At 39.9% G+C, this 24,224-nt stretch overlaps 1 protein-coding gene across 6 annotated transcripts in view; it reads right to left on the minus strand.

Annotated features, from left to right (window-relative positions):
* The window catches only part of PPARGC1A (PPARG coactivator 1 alpha), a 643,335-nt gene that overhangs the window by 94,344 nt on the left and 524,767 nt on the right, over positions 1-24,224 (minus strand). For 2 of the 6 annotated variants that reach the window (XM_019642417.1, XM_019642411.1), the window contains exon 1: positions 409-569. The exons of 1 other annotated variant lie outside the window; for it this stretch is intronic. In XM_019642417.1, the coding sequence (XP_019497962.1) occupies positions 409-513 (105 nt within the window). In that variant the 5' untranslated portion in view covers positions 514-569. Of the gene's footprint in view, positions 1-408; positions 570-3,241; positions 3,512-4,336; positions 4,509-18,231; positions 18,334-24,224 lie in introns of those variants that run through there. 3 more of the 6 variants (XM_019642415.1, XM_019642414.1, XM_019642418.1) reach the window with 3 other exon arrangements.

Raw genomic sequence — 24,224 nt, forward strand, 5'->3', positions numbered from 1 at the left:
GGTTTATAAGTAAGAGGAGGCTGGGCTGAAGAATTTTATTTTGGGACAATGTTCGTGTTTTGTTTTGTGTGTGTGTGTGTGTGTGTGTGTGTGTGTAATCACCTGAGGTCTGGAAAGCAAAACCACCATAGCACACCACAACTATATGTTTTCATCATTCATGTATTCCTAAACTATGCTATAACTGAATTCAAAGAAACTAGTTTTCTTCGGCATTTTAAAAAATGATTTCAATCTATTGAGAGGTTTAAAATATCTTCTTCTGTGGCTGGGCTGCTTGTCACCAAGGCTATCTTAGATTGGCCTTGTCTTTTCGCCTCCTTGAAGGCAACAAGTGGTCTGTGAACTCCCACACTGTGGCTTTTTGAGGAAAGTAGACCCCCCTCACCAAAGAGGTGGTCCTCTAACCTTGATCTGGCTGTCTGACTGCTGACTCCTATGCACATACTGTGAAGAACCCCGCAGAAACTTCCTATCCCAGGGTCTGGTGACATCAGAGACATAGGACTTCATCCACCTACGCGCCAAGGTGTCTACATCAGCAGGCGCACCCTCTGAAGTGGCACCCTCATGGCCCCACCTTCCAGGGTCAGGAGAGATGCCGTGGACTTGCTCACATCCAGGCAGCCGTTGGGCATAAAGATGAAGAACCTGCTTGACATTTAGATTTTGAACAAAATAAGTTTTCTGCAGATATTGTTCTCCAGCACCCGTCATCCCTGGCAGGCTGTCTTACCCGGGTCATATGCAGCAGCGTGATCCTAGGCACCACGCTAGGAAGGAGGTCCTGCCTAATGGAGTCAGCAGTTGGTAAGGGGCAGCTGGGAGGAGCTGGAAATCCCTGCAGCTCTTCCTTAAGCCCACCAGGCCCCAGTGGGATCCCAGTTTGCAGGCACAGAGGCAGTGCAGAGAAAGGGCATGCATCTCCATCTAAACTCTTTCCTTATCATTTTATTGGTCTTTTCCTTTTTATTATCCGAGTTAGCCCAGTTACTGATCCGTATACTTGACTAGGTTTGTAAGTAAGAGGAGGGTGGGCCAAAGAGATTTCATGCTGGCACAGAGCTCGTGTTTTGTTTTGGGTGTAACACTTCGCAGTCTTCAGCTTGCCCACACTGCTTCTCCTCCAAGCACAAACACACCATGTTAACTCTTTCACCACGCAAGCAAGTCAGAGGCAAGGGGCTCACTTTATCAATGGTGCAAAAACCACTAGGATCTCACTGGGGAATAGCCCTTAAAAAAAAATGCATCTATAACAAAAGCAACAACCAAAAATAAAAGTTAGAAAACTTCAGATCTCGACATCTGCCTGAAGTTCCTGCTGTGCAAAGCATAATTTAGAAACAGTGTTTTGGAATGCTGAAGTGTCCCACCAACCAGCGATCAACTTCCTGCTATCTCTCTCTTTTTTAACTGCCCTCTCTAGGCATGGCTAGTGCAAAATCCCTTAACCTTTCCTAAATACATCTTTTTAAGGAACTTTGGAAAACCATTGAAAAGATCAGCTCTTGTGCGCGCGCGCACGTGCGTGTGTGTGTGTGTGTGTGTGTGTGTGTGTGTGTGTTGCTGTGCTGTCATTCACCATCTCTTTTCCTTTCTCCCTCTTGCTCTCTCCTATTTGCTCCTACGTTCTGGTTGAAAATGTGCGCGTGCTCTTGCCAATGCTGACATGCTAATAAAATCAGTGCTTCTGAATGTGGCATTATCCTGATAATCTAAAACACATTAGTGGTAGCAAGTGTTCCTGATATTCATTTATATTTGGCCTCTGGGTGATGCCAGACTTCGCAGTCCAGGCCCTGTGTGCGTCCTCATCTGCCATGCTGATATTTACTGCTTTCCTATACATCTGTAACAGGTGTGCGTTATGGCAGTTACAGACCCACATTCTCCTGCCTCTTGGCAGCTATGACAGCTATTTCACAACCATAGCCTGAATTTTCTAATAAGATTTAAAAGGATAAAGCAGTCACTAAACACAAAAGGCTAATTATTGTATGTTATTTCACCCCAACAGACTTTCCTCTTAGTGAAGGAGCAGACAATAAATTAGCTTAACTGCACTAATGATAATGAATCATTATAATTAAGTATAATTCTCCATTAACCTTTTGGAGGTTTTTGCACCACTGATGGTAAATTTGAGAGAGAGAGAGAGAAGAAAGAGTGGACTTGGCCACATTAATTATATTAATGAAAAAAGAATCTTGCTTCTTAAAAAAAAATGAGTCAAAACAGAGGAAAGTGGGTAGGATGGGGGGCAGTTAAGAACGGGGCAGGCTCAGTGGAGTGTATGTCATGTGAGTCGTCTCTATCAATCTAAGTAACCTTATTGTACATCACCATCATTAAACGGTGAAACACCGGGGACTCTGAGTAGCTATAGTGATACAGGCCTTTATTAACCAATGTGCTGTCCTGTCATTATGTGCAAAAGGGCATAATACGTTTTAGGATGACAGCAAACATTAATGAGTCAAAAAATGAAAGCTGCCTATGCTACCTGCTGCTCATAATATTTTAGACTGGCGGTGGTGATTCCCAGAGCTGCCACCGTGAAGTCAGGGCTTCTAGCAGCCTGCTGTCTACCGTGCAACAGAGAAGCGACGGGCCAGTCTCAGCCAACCGACAGTTCAATCCCAGGCTGGACAATTAGCCCGAGACCTCACCTCCTTAAGGCAAAAATAAAAGGGCCACTGTGCTAAATGTTTCTGATGCTTATTTGAAAATGACTGCAAGGAATTCCAATGATTAAAATAAATCTGCCAGGTTTCCATAAGATCTAGCTCCTCAATCAGCTCCTAGCAGCATCAGGAATAATACATGATGGGAAAATGAAAGTACAGCAGCTGAGACCCACAGTGCCATCCAGACAACCACCCGTAGGACACCCCAGCTCCTCGAAGACAATTAGGACTTTGCAGCCACTTAGAACCCTGACTCATCATAGCAGCATATTATGAATTATCCATATCGATTCCACCTCACAGAGAAACCAAAACAAGATAAGAACAATTTCAATCCGCAAATCCGATCTGCCAAGGCAAAACAGGGCAAATGGAGCCAACATTTGCAAACCCAGCAAAGAGTTAAGGATCCAGGGCATGCCTGGCTAGATAGGAAAAATGCACTCGCAGCCGGCCTTGGCCAAATTATTTTCACTTTAGATGTGTATCGCTGCACCTCATGGACATCTTATTTAATCAAATCACGTGTGGCACTCCATCCTCCCCCTTACCCTACGTGCCCCCAGCTACCAGGAGGAAGCCCTCGCAGTCCTTTGCCAGGCTCATTGTTAGCAGCTCAGCTCCTCCGTGCACTTCAATTCGGGTCCATCTCACTGGCGTCCACATGAAAGTTTCACTTGCTTCCCAAGTTGCCCAAACTTTCCGAGAACGTTGCAGTGTGCGGAATGCAAACATGCCAGGTCCTTGTCCCCTCGCTAGTCACTGGAGACTCCAGAGATCAGGAGCAAACGGCTTGCTTCTTTCCCCCCCGGTATGAGTTGTAGCCAGCAGAGACTGTGGGATTGATGTATTGCCATCTATTTTTACACAAGCAGCGAGCAGCTCCACACACAGTCCTGCATAAACTCTATTCTCTCTCCGGCTTCAGGCAGCTCTCCGTGGTACAGCGAGACTTAACCATTGGCTTCCCTGCCACCGACGCTAATGGAAAACCTCGCACTGTAAGGCATATATGTGTTTTGTTGTTTTTTCTCTTTCTAGTTGCTGGCCAAATCTTTCAACCACATATAGGAGTTTTAAAGGAATCAGCTTCATTGTTTTGTGTTCTGTAGGAAAAGCAATCTAAGAGAGCCCAGCAGGATTATTTAGGATTTGGTGAGTTCTCTGTCTAATGAACAGAGAGACACAGGGAAAAAAAAAAAATTCCAGACTAGCATCAAAACTGACTCTATTTGAGCACATCTATTTTAATATTTTTATCTTCATCTTATTATAAATAGAGATGGCATTTTTCCAACCAGGCCACTAAACACCACTGGAAAGACTTCAGCTTCTGATTCATATCAATATCTGAGAGCATAAATATTGCATATGAGTAGAAACAGAGCCGAAGGCACATGGAAAGAGTTTCCAACTGCAACAGATACAGATGACAGCAGCTAAGCTTTGATTTGCTGAAGGCATCGCAGAGCCACCTTAAAATAGCAAACTTATTGGAGTTAAGATAAGATTAAGATTCCTTTCCTGCCCGGGCTACTTTTCTACCTCCTCTCCTCGCCCAAGCCCTTCCCCCCATTACAAGAATAATTGCATCTGGAGGGAAGCTTCGGGTCCTGGCTGCAATGCCGAACCCAGCCCCAGCTCACCTCGATGTCACTCCATACAGAGTCCTGGTTGCACATGTCCCACGCCATCCAGCTCCTGAATGACGCCAGTCAAGCTTTTTCAACTCCAATCCACAGTGACACAGAGCACACACTCATGCAGGCAACCAGCCCCTTACTGAGAGTGAACTGAAGGCACCTGTCTTACTACAGTCCCCAGTCACATGACAAAGCTATTAAAAAGTAGGCTGGGCTGTCACTCACCCAGCCTCCCTTCTCCTGTGCAGCTTGCAGCTCAAACTCGTGACGTCACTCAAAGGCAGCCCTCTGCCTCAGTGAAGTAACGCTTAAAAAAAAAAAAACGGAAAGAAAGAAAGAAAGGAAACACTTGGACTTTTGGAGGCTTTGAGCATCACGCTGTGATTAAAGCCAGCTTTGAATGCCACAGGCTCTAAACGGAGCCCTGGCCATATAATAACTAAAATCCCCTGCAATCTTTTTTTAATTTATTTTCCTTCCAAAACAAGCAAGTGGCAAAGCTCCCTGTTTCACGACAGAGTTACTATATTCTTAGCTAAAATGTGTGCTCCCTACGGACTAGAATTTTAAGACCTCGAAGTGGGCTCTAGCTAGGTTTGGGAGTAAAGCAAGAGCCTATCACATGATGCATTTTTATGAGACATTTTCTAATTGGGAGAAGTGTTTGAAAGCAAAGAATGGGGCATGCATTTTTTTTTGCTTGTTTTATCAACAAAACAGCCTGTATTTGTTAAGATATAAACAAACTCCTCTACCCAGAAATCGGCTGTCCGCTTGGCAGCAGGGGATACCAGCTCCTGAAGTGTCACTGCACTTAGCTTTGCTCCATATAAGGAGAACAAGCCACAAAATACCCTCCTTTCGGGTCGCTTCTAATTATTTCCATTTCTCTCCTAGGCTCCCAGAAAACAAGTGTTAGTAAATACAGTTGCTGCTGCTGTGCCCAGATCAGCTTAGTTTCCCAGCTGCCTTTTTTTTTTTTCATACATGTAGCATTTCCTCTCGAACTGCCTGAGGGTGTCTTTTTGAATAAACACTGGATTCCACCCCTAGTGCCCTGGGTTGTGAAGTTTGCGTTCCAGATAGAGAAGAATGTCCGTGGAGTGAGGGGAAAATACCAACATGCTATTAGCAGAAATAGTCATTTCTTGAGCTTTTTATTTTTTTTTCCCAGCTTCTACCCTGAGACAATGAGGGCTAATGCAGGTGCAACTGTTTTATGATGACACTACATATTGAATACATAACAAACTTGAGATACTAGATACGACCACAAAACACTTACCATAACACTACAGTGCTCGGACTTAACCCTTCCAAGTCCCAGGGAAATGTACAGGTGTGTGTGTGTGTGTGTGTGTGCATGCGTGTATGTGTGTGTGTGTGTGCTCATATATATTCAAACATATATATTCATGCATATATGTTTTTATAAAATTGTAAGCCCAATATGCTTTAAAATCAGCTCAATTATTTTACTTAATAACTTATCTGAAAAAATTCCCCAGGTATCTAAAAATAATTTTTAAACCACTATCGACTTCAACTCCTCTTCTACTAAGGTTAATTTAATGTGTTCTCTACTGTTCGTCTCCTTGTAAAGGAAAGAAATGGTAATTTGCTCTAACACATATTTTAATTATAAAGTTGCTCAAGTATTAAAGTGAAAGAAAGAAAAACTAACAACAACAAAAAAATACCCAGAAAACAAAAATACCAGGCTGTTGCTTCTTTCAGAGCACATATATTATAAGAGATTTGTCTACTCTAATATCTGCAACAAGTTGCTAGCAAATTCCAGAATAATGTGATGAAATTGACAGTTTGTCATTATTTAACATAAAAAGATGGTCAAACACTTTGACATTTTAAATTAGCTGGATACATGTCACTGGCACATTTTGCTTCTTACAAATAGTGGAAAATCACTGCGGTTTTAATTTTCTAAATCAAGGAAGAACAGGAAGATACAACCTCGGGAAGACTTTTTATGCATGTAATCAGTGGCATTACTCTACACTCCCCACAAAGAAACCCTAATTTTCTTCGAAATTATATTCTGATTTAATGTAAAACTCCAGTAAATTATTAAAATTCAGGGAAAAGGTCATTGGCTCTCCCCTCAGCACAGTCAACTGTGAAATAATATTGGTCACTTGACCAAGAAGGGTTGATGTTTATTCATTATTATCAAGTGATCCCTGTGTTGTGATATTCGGATATTTTTCATTGTGTTTGAATGCTAGGCACCCCTTACATGTTTTTTTTTGTTGTTGTTGTTTTTCTTAATCCTATTCACATCTTTTAGAGAAGTTCTTTACGCGGGAACATTTTGTATTATTTTTGATATTTTAACCTGCTCACATTGTGTTGTTGGGGTTTCCTTGTTTGTCTTTTTGCCATCTAATTCCACTTTTTATAAATCAAATCAGCACATCCACTGAAACCAGGGGTGGTTTTATATCTTGGGTTTTTTTTGTTGTTTTTTTTCTTCACCATTACAAAAAGGGTTAGTTAGGAGTCAAAACATTGAAGTGATTTATAAACTACAGCATACTATATTTTCCCCAAAATTTCTATTCCTGTACAACTCAAAGTATAAATAGGTTTTGGGGACAAGTTAGAGTACCTTCCACTCTTTTTTTTTTTAATCTCGAAATTACAATTTTAAAGAGAGGGATGTTTTAGAAGTCTTATACTTTGCTTAATTAGCTCTTCAGATTAAAATTTCTCTTCTGTCCAGTGTTTTTCTTTTCTCAGGAGAACATAAATTGTTAGTTGCTCACCAACCTTGCTCTTTTCTGGCTTCCCAGGCAGTTTCTATATTTAATTCTGTGTCTATCTTGACTGTTTCTCTTCCTCCCTCCCTGCAACCCTCCTTTCACCCCTTCGTCAACTCTGCCTCCAAGATTTCCAAACGTTTAGTTTCAATCAACAAGGATCTATTGAAACCTTACTGTGTCCACAGCAATGGATTGCAAGGATTGCCAAGAAGGCATATGACATGAACACAAGGGAATTCGCAATTTTAGGGGGAATGACAACCCCTGAAAATAGAGAATAATTTGATATGAAAAAACAATGGCCCTTCGCTCATTACCCAGGTTATTCTCCTTAAAACACACCCTTTTTAGGTACAAGGTCTTTTCACTAACCATTACAATTCACACCCGACTCAACCCCATTTTGTCTCAACAATAGATAAAGGTATTTATTAACATCTGTTGAGGGCCCATAACGTTCCATATCTTCACAGAGCCTAGATTCCTCCCCTATGGAATTTCTCCCTTCAATGGTTCAGTTAACACTTCCCGGTGCTCCTACATCAGTGGAGGCAGTAGAGTCTATCTTTAGAGTTAATGACAACAGAGAAAATAAACCTTCAAAAGAATAATTTAATTTTATAACAAAAATATTTGACCAAGTATATGTAACATTTGGGCTTCCTTCCTTCCTCCTGCCCAAAGCAACAGGCTTTCCCACCGTCTGTATTTCAGACCACTGTCCATTTGTAAAACTTTAACACAATAAAACTCAAACACCCAGGATTCAGATACCCAGGCAGACAATAAGAAAGACAATTGATTTTTATGTCATTAGTGTACATAGGTGAGAACTCAGAAATAAAGAGCTGTTAGTATAAATATCTTTGCCCGTTTTAATAAGCTTACAATACACAACAGAAGAAGCAGTTTAATGCTAAAACTTTTCAAGGAAGAAAAGCAGAGAAGAAAACAGATGCAGAACTTGGACGAGTTCGACATTAAAATCAGCATCCAATATACCACATCTCAATCAATTCAGTCCTCCAAATTCCCCAATAAGATTATCTGTGTACCCATTTACAACAAAGAAAAAATAAGAGGGAGGGTTTTGATGGCAACTGAAAAGAGCCTACAGACTCATGAAAGCCCTTCTAGAAAGAAATAAGTTGCATACAAAAAAATAATATTCATTCTCCAATCAAAAGCAGAGCAAAGACCCCTGAGGCAACTTCATAGAATTGGAAACCAACATTCCTGGGAATACTGCCTGACTGGAGCATTCTTCCAGGAAAGAAAGGGGTCCTCCCAGAATTGCTAATTTTTCTAAAGTTAATCATTACTCATAGGCATCCGATTGCTTGTTTTTAATTCCTAGAGGAGCTAATGGATCCTGATTCTCCAACTCAGTTTCTGAGCACAGACTCTGAGAGCCTCTGGGACATGTTTGAAGCTGAGGCTGGGCAGGGCACAAAATTTGGTAACCAGGCAGGCTATTAACAAAAACCTCTAGCCCATGAACATTCTAAAATCAAACCTTATTTTACACAAAAGCACCTTTGGGGAAACAACAGAGGTGAGTTAGTGGACAGTTTGAATGCCTCCTAGCATCCATTTATTTATTTATTTTTTATTTTTCATAAACTAGAGGTGATAGACAATCTCAGTAACACACCTCTAAGCCCCAATAAAACCTTCTGCAGACCAGCTGGGTTAGCCTCCATTTTAATGTGGATCTCAAAATCTGCTTTAGGCATTTTTCACATTAAAACAAACAAAAAAATAATGTGAAAACTAATCCGAGTTGCAGTCAATTGGACTAATCTAAACATAAAGCAAGAAGTATGCTTTATTAGGCTCACAGATAAGAGATTAAAAAAAAAAAAAAGAAGGATGGGTAGAATCTGATTTTGCCTGGTGTTTAACTCGGCTGTATTTGTGCATCTACAGACATTTTCATTTACCTTAATTATTTCAGGTTAATTCACCTATAATGCGGTGAGTTATTGATTATTTAGACAAACAATGTTTAATAAGATTATTTAGGAATTTTTCTTTACTGAAACTGAAAAAAAAGCACATCATAGTTTATTAAATTTGGGACTATTTAAAAATTTAAAGTGCTACTGAACCTCAATAACGTAATAGTTCACTTACTAACAAAGATATTTTGTCCCCTAACTGAAATCAGTGAGGGCCAGAGAAAACTGAGGCACACGAATTATTAAATTGGAAATAATATTTGTTAGTCAAACAGTTCCCTCTGGAAGTTATTTCTAGAACTTGGGTCCTAATGAGATTAATTTTTCTTGATTTTAGGAGAGAAAATTGTATTTTCTAACTAGTCTCAAAGTGGAAGACTTAAGTAAGTGAAGGATTTTTTTTTTTTTCCTAAATCCCACCAGACAAGCTTTGGAAGGGTTTTGGTTAGTTTGCTTTTCCTTTTTGTTGTAGATTTTTCCAATGCTTTGATATCTGAATTTTATTCTAGCAGAGCTAATATGTATATCCTAAAAATGTGATGTAGAAAGAAAATAAACTCACATCTTAAGAAAGCAATTAGTTTAAGGGCTAAGCTAAATTTTGTGATGACATATAAAATCTAGCTTTCTATTTGCTAGCCCAAGTAGACAGAGGATTTCTGAAGGAAATTCCTTAACCCAGGAGACCACTTCCCAGACTGACCTTCATATTTAGAAGCTCAATCAAAAATAGACGTTAAATGCTACTGGTACAATTATAAATGGGTACACACTTTTCTAGAGTACAATCAGGTGGTATTTATCAAATATGTTTAAAGTGGGCATCCCCATAAACCCAGAAATTCTACTTCTAGAAATTCATCTTAAAGAGCTAACAAAGATTGTTAGATGTGCGAAGATTATGGGTGTGAGTCAATGCTACATTATTTACATTACTGAAAACTTGAAAGCAGTTTAAATGTTCAACTGTAATGGCCTAGTTAAATAAATTCTAGAGCACAATATTTCTTCATAAACATATATTCATTCTATATTCAATATCATTAAAAGTATTGTAAAATATATACATAATAGCATAAGGAGAAAAATTTTAAAATAGATTAAGGTTTAAAATTATGTTTGTAAAAACTACAATCACCACAAATGCATGTATAAATATAGACACTGAGAAAGAAAGAAGTGGAAGGAGGGCCAGGAAACTATATAACAAGGTGTTAATAGTGGCTGATGACATTATAAACACTTTTTAAAATTTTCTTTGTGTATGTATGTGCCTGTCTGCAATTTTTACATTTCTATGATAAATTTATATAACTTTGATATTCAGGAGAAGAATAATTATTCATTTTTAAAAGACATATAAGATTCAGACTTATAGCTATGCCTTCTTAACATACGGGGAATGTAGCAAATAGATATAGCCCCTGACATCCAATGTAAGTCTCAAATATTCATCACGTACTTAAAAGGAAGCCATTTCTCTCTATCACTGCAAGCCTATCAGCTGCTCCACTCAGGATGCAAGGCTCAGGATCAACCCTGAGAGATGTTCTTACGGGCACTTTAAAACTCTTCTGAGCCCTGAATTATAGGAAGAGGGAAGGTATCAACTACGATCAGCTTGCCTCAGAGGTGGGCCTACACCACTGACTCCCAGATGCCACCAGCATCTTCACTGTTTCTCAACTTGAAATTTCATCAACTGAGTTAAATCACCTTTCCATTAGAAAGAAAATCTAATTATCCTTGGTAGGGTTAGGGGGTTTCATTTATTTATACAAAAGCATCTATTTGTTAGTCATATTTTTTTCTTCCCTTCTAGTATCTAACAGAGTTGATAAGCAGATGCCAAGGAGGGATAAAAAAAAAATGAAAAAAAAAACAGTAAATGCTTTAAGAATGGCATGATTATTAAGAAAATTTCTCAAGAAGAGATTTTATTGACTGGGGAAATGAAAAAGCAGGCCAAGAAGGCTTAAGGGGAGAGCAGTTGGAACTGTGGCTCCTACTGGACAAGATAAGGAAAATGCGGTCCAAGTTTGGAGCCAGTGACTTGCAAGTGAACTCCTGGAACACAGTCTGTGTTGGAGCGACCTGTGTAAATGCTGTCACACTGCAACCCCGTTTTTAGGCAGGACACTCCTTCTGGGCCCCCAAGTACCACATAAATGGTGATCCACCCTCTTTCCCCATGGAAGGCCAACTATGTCCAGAGGAATGAAAGCTTCACTATTAGCCTATTCAAGCAAGCATTCTCGCCGTTTCACGGGCCTTTCCTGCAAATCACTCTTCCTGCATGCTTGGGTGATCATTATTTTGACCATCAAGAATTTTCATGAGAAGAGGAATAATGAGGCTAGAACCCAGGCCAAGCTGTGAGATTTAAAGTGATTACATAGGCTCAAGTCTATCTGATAAGGACAGTGACTTTGTAGATCTTGATTTAGCCCAAAATGGAAGGAAAAGGATGATAGAAAGAACATGGGTCCTCATTCAGATGTGTCACTAGCCCGCAATTCAACTCTGGGCAGCTCATTTAATGATTACGAGCCTCAGTTTCCTTATCTATCAAAGGAGATGGCCAGATTCAATTATACCTAAGATCCCTGCCAACTCTCAAATGCAATGATGTGTCTGCCTTGACAGAGACCAGCCACTTGGGAAGACGTCTTTGTGCAGGGTGAATCCAAAGGTTTCATTGTACAAAAGGCACTGGAAATCAGGGAGGAGGTACAAGAAAGCTACCTGGTTCATCAGTTTTCATGCAATAAGCATATTTAGCTTCCTAACCATTCCAGAAAAGGATCACATGAGAACTCATGAAATAGAATCCTTTCAACCATGCATATTTGTGTGAGAAGACTGGCTTCTACATGGGGGTTTCTTACAAAGCCTAGGTAGTTGCCCCGGAGAAAAAGCAAGCTTTCATCTTGTTTATCATTAATTTTATTATTAAGTTTATCATTACATGTGGCACAGGCCATGTGTAAGACCAATGTACAATCCCTTGCTTGTACAATAAGGGTGAAAAACATACAACCAATGTGATAGTGACTATTTACTTATGCCTGCATATGGGTGCAAATTAATATACTAACATGTTATTTGGTTTTATAACAGGAAAGAAATGATATTACTCAGAGAGAGATTAGGAAGAGAGGATGGCTCCTAAATCCAGGGTTTTGTAAATAGAAATAAGGTCTATAACATCTAGGTAAGGAAGAACTTAAAGTAACCATTTTGCCCCCCACTGCCATAACATCCTCCTCCCCGTAAATAAAAAGCTCATTATATTTGATAAAAGGAGACCTGGCCTCTTTTTAATTTGAGAGGAATCATTTGAGCTATTACTGTAGGGTGTGGAGGGAGGAAAGAAGGTCATGTGCCTAAAATATTTTATCATGGCATTCATTATTAGCAACCGTATTAAACCAAGCCATATCACAGGATAGATCGTTGATGTACCCCTGGCAGTTAACAGTTTTCCTCTTCGAGTTGTTTTCTTTGTACAGTCAACCCTGTTTAGCAGGAGGCAGAGCTGTGCTTCAGAGCCATCTAGTATCACCCAGCTTGGAGACTTAATTTTAGGGTTGTATGAATAGCTACAAGCACACTTAATTCTCCAACAGAAATTTGGAGAGGGAGCACTGGTGACAATGGAGTCAGCAAAGTACGACCAAGTAAATGATAAACCTCCGTTTTTAAGGACAGGCCTTGCTAAGCCACCAGCTCTTCTCCTAGAAGGTTGGATGCTCAAGCAGTGTTCCCTAGCATGGCATATTTAACTCCACGTTTTCCTGCATCCCGGGAAAGGGACAGCAAGAAAACTAACCTTAGAAAGTTTGATGTCTGGGCCTGTGAGACAATCTCCAAAAGGCAGTTTATAAGAGCCTCCCTTTTAAACAGGCCCAAAACTCTATTTTTCTTTAAAGAGCCCAGGTTATACTTTGACCCAAGCAGCTGATGAAAACGGATTCTTTTCCTGCCTCTTTTCAAAACAAAAATCTCTGCCAACTCCTGAGGTGTGACTTTCTATCATCCATCTTAGTAGATCCATTTCGACGCAGGGCGCCTAAAAATAGGCCACACCTAACCTTTTGCACAGCCACACAAAGCTAGTGAGTGGGAACTCCAAGTCTACGCTTTCTTGTGGGTATTTTCAGACTGTGCCCTCTTTGTCTTCTCTATTATATTACCTTATGTTGAGTACTGAAAAAAAACAAAACAAAAAAATGCAGGCCAAGAGTGGTTTGCTATATTGTCTCTTGCATTGAAACCACTAAAGTACCATATTTGAGCTTTGTTATTTTGTTTTAGACTGAATCAAGGGAAACTATGACTAATCATGTCCTGAGGAAAAAAGCAATTTAAATAATAATTAATGTGCAATAAACCTATTTATTCCACATACAATATCATGGCTGTTAAGGCTTTACACTTTAGAAGTAGAGCCAAGTACATCAATGAGAGTGAGTGAACTTTGACTATCTATCAAACATAATGTGACTCCCACAAACATAATGTGAAGCAGAAGACGCCAGACATGGCAAGAAAGTTCACACCTTATTACTCTATGTTTTATATAAATAAGCACAGAAACAGAGATATACCTGATTTATGCACCCAGGAGTCAGGATTGAGGCTGCTTTTGGGGGGCAGTTGGGAGCTGGAGTCATGGTCTGGGGGAAGGGGCTCCAGAAAGTTAAGTCATGGCTTATTTCTTGCTGTCAGTGCTGATTCCATGGGTATGTTCACTTAGTGAAAATTCACACAGCTAAACCCTTATAACACATGTGCTTGACATTATTCAGATTATACTTCAATCAAAAGTCTAAAATGTGCTGAGAAGAAAGAAAAAGAAGTCTTCTTATACTGTAAAGTTTTAAAGTTTGCTATCTTCTTATTAAAAAAAAATTTTAATGTTCAACTTATCTTATTAAAGAAGCCATTAAACCACACAGGTAAACAGTAGTTGGGTGAGAATTAAAGGACCTGATGTCTATCTTTGTTTATTTCACTTTGGGCAAAGCCACTTCAACTTTCTTGATCTATTTACTCTTCTGTCCAAAGATGGGATAGGATTAGGTGTACTCTGAATGTATTTGTTAAACGAATGAAATGGAAGAAACTTGCAACTCTAAAACTTCGGTATTTTGCCCTTTGTTCAAAATTCATTTTGAAGGGTGTCACTGACTTGGTTTGACAAGGTGGTCCTCTTCTCTGAGAACATGGCCTCTGGGGTTAGTCAGTGCACATCTGCCACTTCCTCTCTATGTGACCCTAAGTGAGTCACCTAAACTATCTGAGCTTCAGGTTCCTCATCTATGACAATGGCAATATAAATACTTATTGTGCATGTTTGGTGCTATAGTTAAATGAGATTATATATATATATATATATATATATATATATATATATATATATATATATATATATATGTCCAGCGCTTGGCATTAGAGGTCTAACAATTAAGTTCATGAACTTGTTGCAATGATTTTGCTAACCTTTTTTGATGTTAGAGGGATTATTCATTATAAATTTGTACCAACTGGACAAACAGCTAGCCAAGTTTACTATTTGGAAGTGCTGAAAAGGCTGTGTGAAAAAGTTAGATGACCTGAACTGCTGAAAAGGCTGTGTGAAAAAGTTAGATGACCTGAACTTTTCGCCAACAATTCAGGGCTCTTACATCACGACAATGCACCAGCTCACATGGCACTGTCTGTGAGGGAGTTTTTAGCCAGGAAACAAATAACTGTATTGGAACACCCTCCCTACTCACCTGATCTGGCCCCCAATAACTTCTTTCTTTACTCAAAGATAAAGGAAATACTGAAAGGAAGATATTTTGATGACATTTAGGACATCAAGGGTAATATGATGACAGCTTTGATGGCCATTCCAGAAAAAGAGTTTCAAAATTGTTTTGAAGGGTGGACTAGGTGTTGGCATCAGTGCATAGCTTCCCAAGGGGAGTACTTCGAAGGTAACCATAGTGCTATTCAGCAATGAGGTATGTAGCACTTTTTCTAGGGTGAGTTCATGAACTTAATTGTCAGACTTCATGTACGTACTCAATAATGATACCTGCTATTCACATATGAATACTTAAAACTCAATTTAACACCAACCAACATTAGAGTAATGTGTAAGTTTACTCTTTACCTGGCTTCCTCATTTAAAAAAGATCTAGAAACAAGCACGGCAGACTCTTCTTTTGAAGTCTTACATTAAGCTGACTTTCTGAGTGCACGCACAGAGTCATCACCTAAGCTGTCAGGATGCCAAGTGTCTATTGGTTTCTCGCTTACCTGAAGAAAAGTAAAAGCAGCCTAGTACCAGTCCTGACCTGGCTCTACCTCTAAATAGGCCAGAAGCAGCAAGGGCAGAAACAATCTTTTATGAGTTTCTCTGTTAAGAAACAAAACATCCATATGGTACATGAAAACTGACAAGATACCAGGAGTTTGCAAACAGGAAAAGAGCCACGAACTATCAAATCCTGTTTTAAAGGGATGATATCTATGGGGGAAGAATGAAAAACAAAGCCACAGGAGCAAAACAATTCAATATAAAGTCAATTTTGCCACCAGTGGCCTATCAACTATATTGTCTTAGCATTCCCATTTCTTCTCACAAATTTGTGATTAATCATGCCCACTTTTTAAATGGATAAAAATGACATAAAGGAAATGTTATATTTTATCTTAGATATTGAAGGACTTTTTTTGCAAGCAATTTTTCTGTGTAATGAAATACTGACAAGTTGGCACATAAGCTGAAAACTGCGCTGTCCAATACGTAGCCACTGCCCACATATGGTTACTGAGCACTGGAAATGTGTCTAGTCAAAACTGAGATGTGCAATCAATGTAAAATATAATAGGATCTCAAAGCCTTAGAATAAAAAATCAAATTAAAATGTCTCATTAAGAATTTATATTGATTATATGTTGACATAATATTTTGGATCTATTGGGGGAAATAAAAGATATTAAATTTACCTTTGTAAATGTAGCTACTAGGAAATTTAAATTACATGTGTGATGTGCATAATCTTCCAATTTGACAGTGCTGCTTTAAAGGGTTGTACTTACCCTCAAGTAAGTTATTTCATACAGACAAATACAATTAATGAATTATAGAACGAGGGAATTTCAGAATGAACAGGGGTATTGGAGCAGGGCCTGAGCAATGCACAACCCTAGGGGGCACCACTCACATCCCAGTCCATGAAAAGGGATCCTTGGAACTTTACAATATTCGGCTTGTGCAGCACTGTATCAAATGCTGTATAATCCACCCTCCCTACATAATCAGGGATCCCTTCTAGAATATCCCTGAGCCAACCCCATCCATCTTTCCAACACCTTCCACACTTTTTCCAAACATACTAATGAGATGCAAATTTATAAAGTGAGGTCCACCCAGTACTCCAGATTAAGAAGGTATAGAAAATAGAGCTGATCACATTACAAAACCTTAATGGGATGCAAAAGAAGGCCAGAGCAACTCGGAGTATGCAAAGTCTGAGATAGGTACAGGGATGCAATGTTCTTAAGACTGTTTTCCTCCTGGAGACTGGAGGCATTTTTCAGAGGGCAACATTCACTTTAATTAAAAATGCACCCGCCTCTCTCTTCCAAGGGAGAAAAGCCTGTTGTTGCATCTATAATGTAGCTTTAGTTCCTGATGCCAAAAATGATTCAGTAAACACAGTTATGTTATGGTATACTGTTTCTTATTCAGTACTCAAATTAATCTCAAGGCAGTGCTGGCATTAATTCAATTTGACGCCTGTACTTAGGATTTCACATAGGTGCCTTCATCCAATTCTTTTTTTGCGACTAATAAAATCTTAATTCATGGTAATATATTTATTTCTAGTTCAGTTCATGTTAAGGAGTGCAGTACTTCACAAAAAAACTAATTAATATCAATCATATTTTATAACACTGTTAATAGTTCCGAGGAAAATCCTACACTAGGGGAAACAGCAGATGAGCCAGGGGGTCTTAGCCCATCCTATTTACTCTATTTTTAGGATGTGAGGCAAGATACCAAACATCACCTCAAATATTAATTTAATTGAAGTTGTGCATCATGGGAAGGCTAGGAATTAAGGACCCTTGTTCTGATCACTAATAGGACATTGATTTGATGTGCCCCAAGAATATAATTTACACTCTCAGAGACTCCGTTTTCCACCCATTTTGTCTAACAACTATATAATTTGCAAGTTGGTAAAGATACTCAAATTCAGATGCATGTTACTATTAAAATAATGAACAACTTCATTAACAGCAGCTTTCTGCACTTGTTGGTAACAATTCAATTTTTTTGTTTGTTTCGTTTTGTTTGCTAGTGTTTTTTAAAATTTATTTTTAAATGACACTTGACCTACAATATTCTATTAGTTTCAGGTGTACAACAAGGGGATTAGACATTTCTATACCTTACTAAATGATCACCACGATTAATCTAGGAACCATCTGTCACCTTACATAGCTATTGTGATATTATTGACTATATTCCCTATGCTGTGCATTACATCCCCGTGACTTATTTTATAACTGGCACTTTGTACTTCTTAATCCCCTTCACCTTTTTGCCCGTCTATTTTTATGTAATGTTTGAGTAATGTTGATGGCATCATATTTCCTGGGATTGGACATATAGTCAGTGGAATAGTTCAAGCATGAGTCCTTGACTATGACAAAAATGATGCCCCCTGGAGTTGTACAACGCAGTGGCCCTCACAATTCCTTAAGGAACTATGGTTCATAGGCCAATTCTCCCGTAGGCACAAAGAACAGGATCAGTGGGTCATACAACTCTAAAAATCTTAAAATAATAACAACAATAATAATAACGCAATAGGTCCCCTGCAATGCATGGTCAGAATAGCGAGTCTTTCCAAATTAGGCATTAGGCATTCCATCCACTCTATAACAATTTCTCCACACTGACATGCTACCAGAAAAAAAAAGAATAAAAAACAAACAAAAACAAAGATAGGCACATACTATTTTTATAAAACCTTCCAATCTGATATGTAATTTTAAAACCCTGATCATTAGAAATAAAACAAAAGCCAGGACACCAGCAGCCGACTGGCTCCCAGGTGCAGAAATAATGCCTCTTAATACTCACTTGCAAAACCCGATCCATCAGTGAGAACCCCCAAGATGCAGGCCATTCATTTTAATGCAGTGCAAATACTTGCATGCACGGTGAGGGGACACTCATGACAGTGGCTTGCCCACGCTACTTTTTAATTCACAAGGGCATGGTGACGTAGGAGGGCACCTGGAAGTCACTGCTCAATGAACTCCACAAAAGGGCTCCAATCTGAAACCCAATCTTAGCTAGATATGGACGTAAGAGCAAATATATACAGTATCATGTGCTTTCCAGCAGCCCTGTGTCTCGAGGGAGCTTTCTGACATCAGCAGTTGAGACAGGTGGTTCCCTTTCCAACTGTGGAAAATAAAACCGCGCTGCAGAGGCAGTAAGTAAATATAGCTGTACTGTAATTTTTCGTTGGTGCACTCTCCCTGTGATTTCTGTCCTGTGATGATACTTTATCCAACGAACCCATTCAGGGCATCCTTCTTGGCTAATATCTGACTAAACATTTGCAAACTGGCTGAAACTGCATTCAAGATCCTGGTAGAAGGCACTTGTTTGCTGCACTAGTTGGTAAAACTCGGGTTTTCCTCCTCTCGTTTATTCAGAATAGGTTGTCAAGTGGCTGCCCAAACCTCTGCTGGAATATGTCACCCTTTGTCCCTTGTTACTAATATAACCCTGCAAAATGACAGACAAGTCAGCCCGTCTCTAAAGTCACACGCTTAGGGCAGGTCAGTACCGATCCATTCCAGCTTGAGTCTGGGAACGAAAATCAGCTGAGATGAACTAAGCCTTTTGTGGCCACAACTATTTGCTTTTGCACTTAAGAATTACTAGCAGAAGGGCACCCTGTAACATGTGTATAAAATTACTTAATTCCACTTCTGTTTCTCTTTCTGAACATAGATACTTTTACATTCTGACAGCCGCTGGCTCTTCAAGCATTCTCCTTTTTGTTGTATCTCCTTAGAAACACAAATCTTGTTCCCTGGCAGCGGCAGCTCTACATGCCGGACCACGTGCCCAAACTAGTTCTCCCTTGCAGCTTTAATTCACAGTAAGTGGCATGAAAGGAGGTCAACCCTTCTCAGAAAACACTCTGAGTTCTTTTTTGACTTCAGAATCTATTTTGGAAAGCCACACTCCCTGGTACATAAAGAGCGGCTTCGCATTTTGAAATTCTGGCTATAACTGCTGACAACTTCACGGAGCAATCTGCTAAGGGGCAAACGCAGGGTGATAATCACAGTGTCAGCTCTTGATCATAATTCTCTCAGAGAATTCAGGAAACTCCGTGAGACGAGGAAGTTAGTAACGGCCATCCCCTCTTCACTCCCAAATAGCCCTTCCACTTGAAAGCCACCTATGGCATGCATGCATGTTGTAGCTTTTGCTTCCTGAGATGTTCCTTGAATGCTTAACTCCATAATGCCATCTTAATCCTGAAAGTTTCCATGGTAGCCCACCACTGTAATAAACAAGTCTGAAGAATGAGACATGAAACCCGGTATTCCTGAGTCCCCCTATTCTCCTTCAACTTCCAAAGAACAGGGCCCTCTCGACTTCTCTACAGTTCACAGCTTCTTGGGCTAGAGTGAAAATAATAGCACTGAAGAAATGAGAGCCAACGTTTGGTGGGTATGTACTGTGTGCCAAGCACTGTGCTGAGCAGTTACATGGATTATCTCACTTCATTCCTAGACGAACAATAAGAGCCAGAACTATTATTATGTTAGTTCTAGGGATACGCTCGCTGAAGCTTAGAGAGATTAGGTAACTTTTCTAAAGACAAAAAGCTGGTATGTGGGAGACCTCGGACTTGAAGTCAGTGTTGTCTGACTCCAGACATTTTTCTCTTAATGAGCAGGCTGTGAAAAAAAATTTTAATGGCATTTCTATGTCCAACAGTCACGTAACTTAGACATTTAGGAATCTCCCCACAAATCAGAAGGGAACCATAACTTCATGTTCGCAAGGAAAGTAAAAAACACCACACACATGTAACTAAAACCACCAGGGAAATTAAGAAAAGGCAGGACTCAAACAGGAACACAGCCAGCCCGTGACACCCTGCTCTGGTCAAAGGAAGCCACATGACAAGAGTCTATGAATGTGATCAGACATATCATTGAAAAGAATACACCTTTCTTTGCAGATCAACCTGTAAAGTGAACTTGGGGTATCTGATTCATATCACTAAGTGCACCCCCAGAGGAGAAGGAGCCCTTATTCTAATGCCACCTTCTCCCTAAACAAAATAAAGATTATTTCTGAAGACGGTAATTGCAAATAAAAACCAGATTATAACACATCTTAAGACCACATGGCAAGCCATATTATAGAATGTTTACCATGCCTCAAATGTGTTTCCATGCAAGTCCACGCCACAAAGTCCGTACAAAATATTTATATGGCTCTAGAACAAAACTCAGCAAGTAGATTTTAACCTTGACTCTTAACACCAACAGCTGAATCAACTTCCAATATATACTTTATAGCCTTTGCTTGGAAGTGTGGTCACACAAGAGGAGGTCACATGAGTGAGATCCATTCAAAACTCATTGTGATCCAAGTCTTCAGAAAGGGGGACTAAATTATATGGTTTTTTTAATCTCCTCTGATTTAGGAAATACAAATAAAACAAATTCCATTGAAGGTATTTCTGAAAAACATTAAATGCAAGCTTGGAGAACACTGGCTCTGGTTTTGAAACAATTATAAGATCCAAAATACCTGTGTTGCCTGGCAAACTGGAGGCCATTATTCATCGGGGCAGGTTCTAAAGAAAACGGCTCAGGATACAAAGCCCAAGTAGGCTGCCTCCCCTGAAACCCTCACACCTTCAGGAGCCCAGAAGAACAAGAGAAACGGATGGCCTCTGGCCATTTGGGGAGGGAGGTGTTGTTAATTCTGAAATCCCCACAGCCACCATGGCCACCACACCTAAAAAAATAATCTAAACCACACTGATTATAACTCCATAGGAATGAAAGTTGCATGCTTTTGATCATGTAATATTTTGAGGTCTGATCTGAAGGTAGTGATTTAAAAAACAGAAAAGAAAAGAAACTCACTTTCTCAAAGAGCATTAAGCCAAGTCCATGTTCATGATCTCTTTCTCGGTATGCAAATTCAGCTCTGAGGAATAAACACTTCGAAGCAGAATCAGAACTCAGATGAACGCAGAATTTGCATTGGCTGTGAAGGCCATGCCGTCAGCAAGCTATCAGGGACATGAACATGAATGTGAAGCCAGTTCAGTCCACCCTACCTCAATTCCCCAATATCTCAGTACCACCGTTAAATGTTTCCGTGTCTTCACATTTCCATCTAGAAAACGAGGACCATACCTACCACCACAGGATTATCATGGGGATTCAATGGCATGAATTGCAGGAATGTAGGTAAGGGGTCTGCAGAGTGCCTGGTCTGCAGTGGGTGCTACATAAATGTCCACTTCCTTCACTGTTCAACATTCTCAGCTATTTCTCTGTCCTCTCAGAATTTCCCTCCTTTCCGGGAATATTTTAAAATGAAACACATGCAATAAGATTTCTGTGCCTGTTTCCCCTTGGAGTGGACACTGAGACTGTGGAATACATAAACATATATGGGACCAGGGTTCATGGGTCCCTCTCTGTGGATGCCCTGCCCACAAATACAGAGAGAAGGAAGGACATCTCTGCTTGGCGCATAAAATGAGCCTCAATGGCATTTTGAAAGATCAAAGATTCATGTGAAAAAAAAAAATCTTGAAAATTTTAAAATGGAAAAAAAAAGATATTTGGATTCACTGCCAGTGCTTAGTCATTGCCAGTTTGGGCAAAGGTATGAGGAAAGACACAGCACAAATTGCCACCAAATGTACCTTTCTTTAAAAGAGCTAGTGACAGGCAATGTCCCCATTTTCCAACTCCAGTTATCACTTCGGGTCTGGAAAGGCAAAATTATCATGGGCTAAATATAAAAATCAAAAATCTGAAATCTCAAAAATAGGTGACGTGGAGTCATGTCCCACTCAGAATTAAAAAGGAATGCCTGACAGGTCATTCATATGCACCAAAGCTTTCTCTGAATCTTAGCATCATAAAACTACCCTAGCCATGCTCAAAGTTTAAAATAAGTAAAACAAACTAGGGACAGAGGCAACAAGAAATGTATTCTCAGAGTCTATATATCGGTTTTCGAAATATTATCAGGAGCTGCCACCTCTTGAAAGGGGAACAGGGAACAGCAAAGAAGACAGCATACAGCTTGGAGATTTATCCACAAAGAATCTCTCTCTTAATTCATGTCTGCAGTGGCTATTTATAGTCCCAGACAGTAACTGTAGACTTGTCAAAGTGTGTGGAATGGACTTCTTTCTCCGCTTACATGAGCTCTGCCCAGTAAATACTAACCATTCAGTCTTCCGACCTTGTCAAGGTAGATAAAATTGATTCTCAAAATTAAAGTTAAAACTAAAAATCCTTGCTAAAAAGCTCGATTGGGTCAAAGAACTACTTTAAGCGCCATGATGCCATGACAAAGGGAAAGACACACTCCACAAATGTTTCTACTCCTAGTCACATGTGTGGGGACCTGTGTATAGAACATGCAAAGGTATAGAACACGCGAGGGGAAACAGACCCTGTTAGGAGTCAGGAAATGAATAAGAATCTACTACACTCCAAAAGATGGTACATCAGCATTCCGGGTCCTTACTTGTATAAGTTTTTATAGCTTTCTGCCCTGAACATGCTTACGGTCTAAACGTGAGTGGAAGGTCGGACTCACAATCAATCCACACACCCACAGGTGAGCACAACAATAGCAAGTGTTTTCAGGGATCAGGGAGGGGCTTGAAAGTAGATCTAATTAACCATATAAACAGCCTAGAATGAGTATGCCAGCCAGGTTGTGTGAAGACTTTGACAGGCAACATCTGTTATTCAGAATAAAAACTAGACTTACTACTAAATGATGTGTGCATAGAGAAGCCCAATCGAGTTCTCATCTTTGTCATACTAGCTGCTTCAATGATTACTTTAAATGATCAAATATAATAGTCTTTCCAAGATACAATGTTGGTGGCTCTATGTGGATGCCCTGCTTTGCTGGGTGCCCTACTCAGTACTAGCTGAGTGTAGTATTGGGTAATTCTGAGTAGGTGCCAACACACAAGTAAAGGAAAACAGAGATGCAGTTTGCCAGGACCGGCCCATCCATTCATAGGCCCTTCAATAAAAGGAATCGTGAATAAAGGCTTGTAAGAGACATACTTGGCTGCAACAGAGCATGTGGATTTCTCTAGCTTTTGGGGTGCCTTCTGGGATCCAAGAAGGATCAGAGGCAGAAAGAGGAAGGATAATGAGGGAGAGAAAGCATTTCTTTTTAAATACGACTGAACCGGGGGCAGAACCAGGCCTTGACACTTCCTAACTCTCTGAAACAGATCAAGATACTTAATCTCCCTGGGCCTCTGTAAAATAGAGATGATACCACTGTCCTCAAGAAGAATGTAAGGCTCAGATACCTAGCTTGGTACCTGGTCGGTACTTGCTAAATGCTAGTTCCCCTCAATACTAAGGGCACGAGAAAAGAAAAAGTCCAGGCGACAAATGATGAATCATACGAGGGCCAGTGTTAGCTGCTAAGGGGAAAGACAAAGAAATATAAAAGGTGGTGAGAACCCAGACGTGGCTCTCAGCCAGGCAGCGGAATGCAGCTGCTCATGTGATCTTATTGAAAATCTGTCTTTAACCCCAAAAATCCCAGTAAGTCACTGGAAGACCAGACATACCAAATCAAGAGCAGTTTAAAATGGATAAGTGGTTTTTGAAAAAGAAAATCTGATGTCTGATGCCCACCATGGACCCACTACTATTCCGAGGGCTTTACATATATTATCTTAATATGGAAATTATGGCTAGTACCCCACTTTTTTTCAGATGGAGGAACAGAGGGTTACTTAACCAAAGCCACCTGTCTAATAAGTGGCAAGGGTGGGACTTGAACCTGGCCAGCCCGGTTCC

The sequence above is a fragment of the Hipposideros armiger genome, unplaced genomic scaffold (genome assembly GCF_001890085.2).
Source record: "Hipposideros armiger isolate ML-2016 unplaced genomic scaffold, ASM189008v1 scaffold_68, whole genome shotgun sequence".
NCBI lineage: Eukaryota > Metazoa > Chordata > Mammalia > Chiroptera > Hipposideridae > Hipposideros > Hipposideros armiger.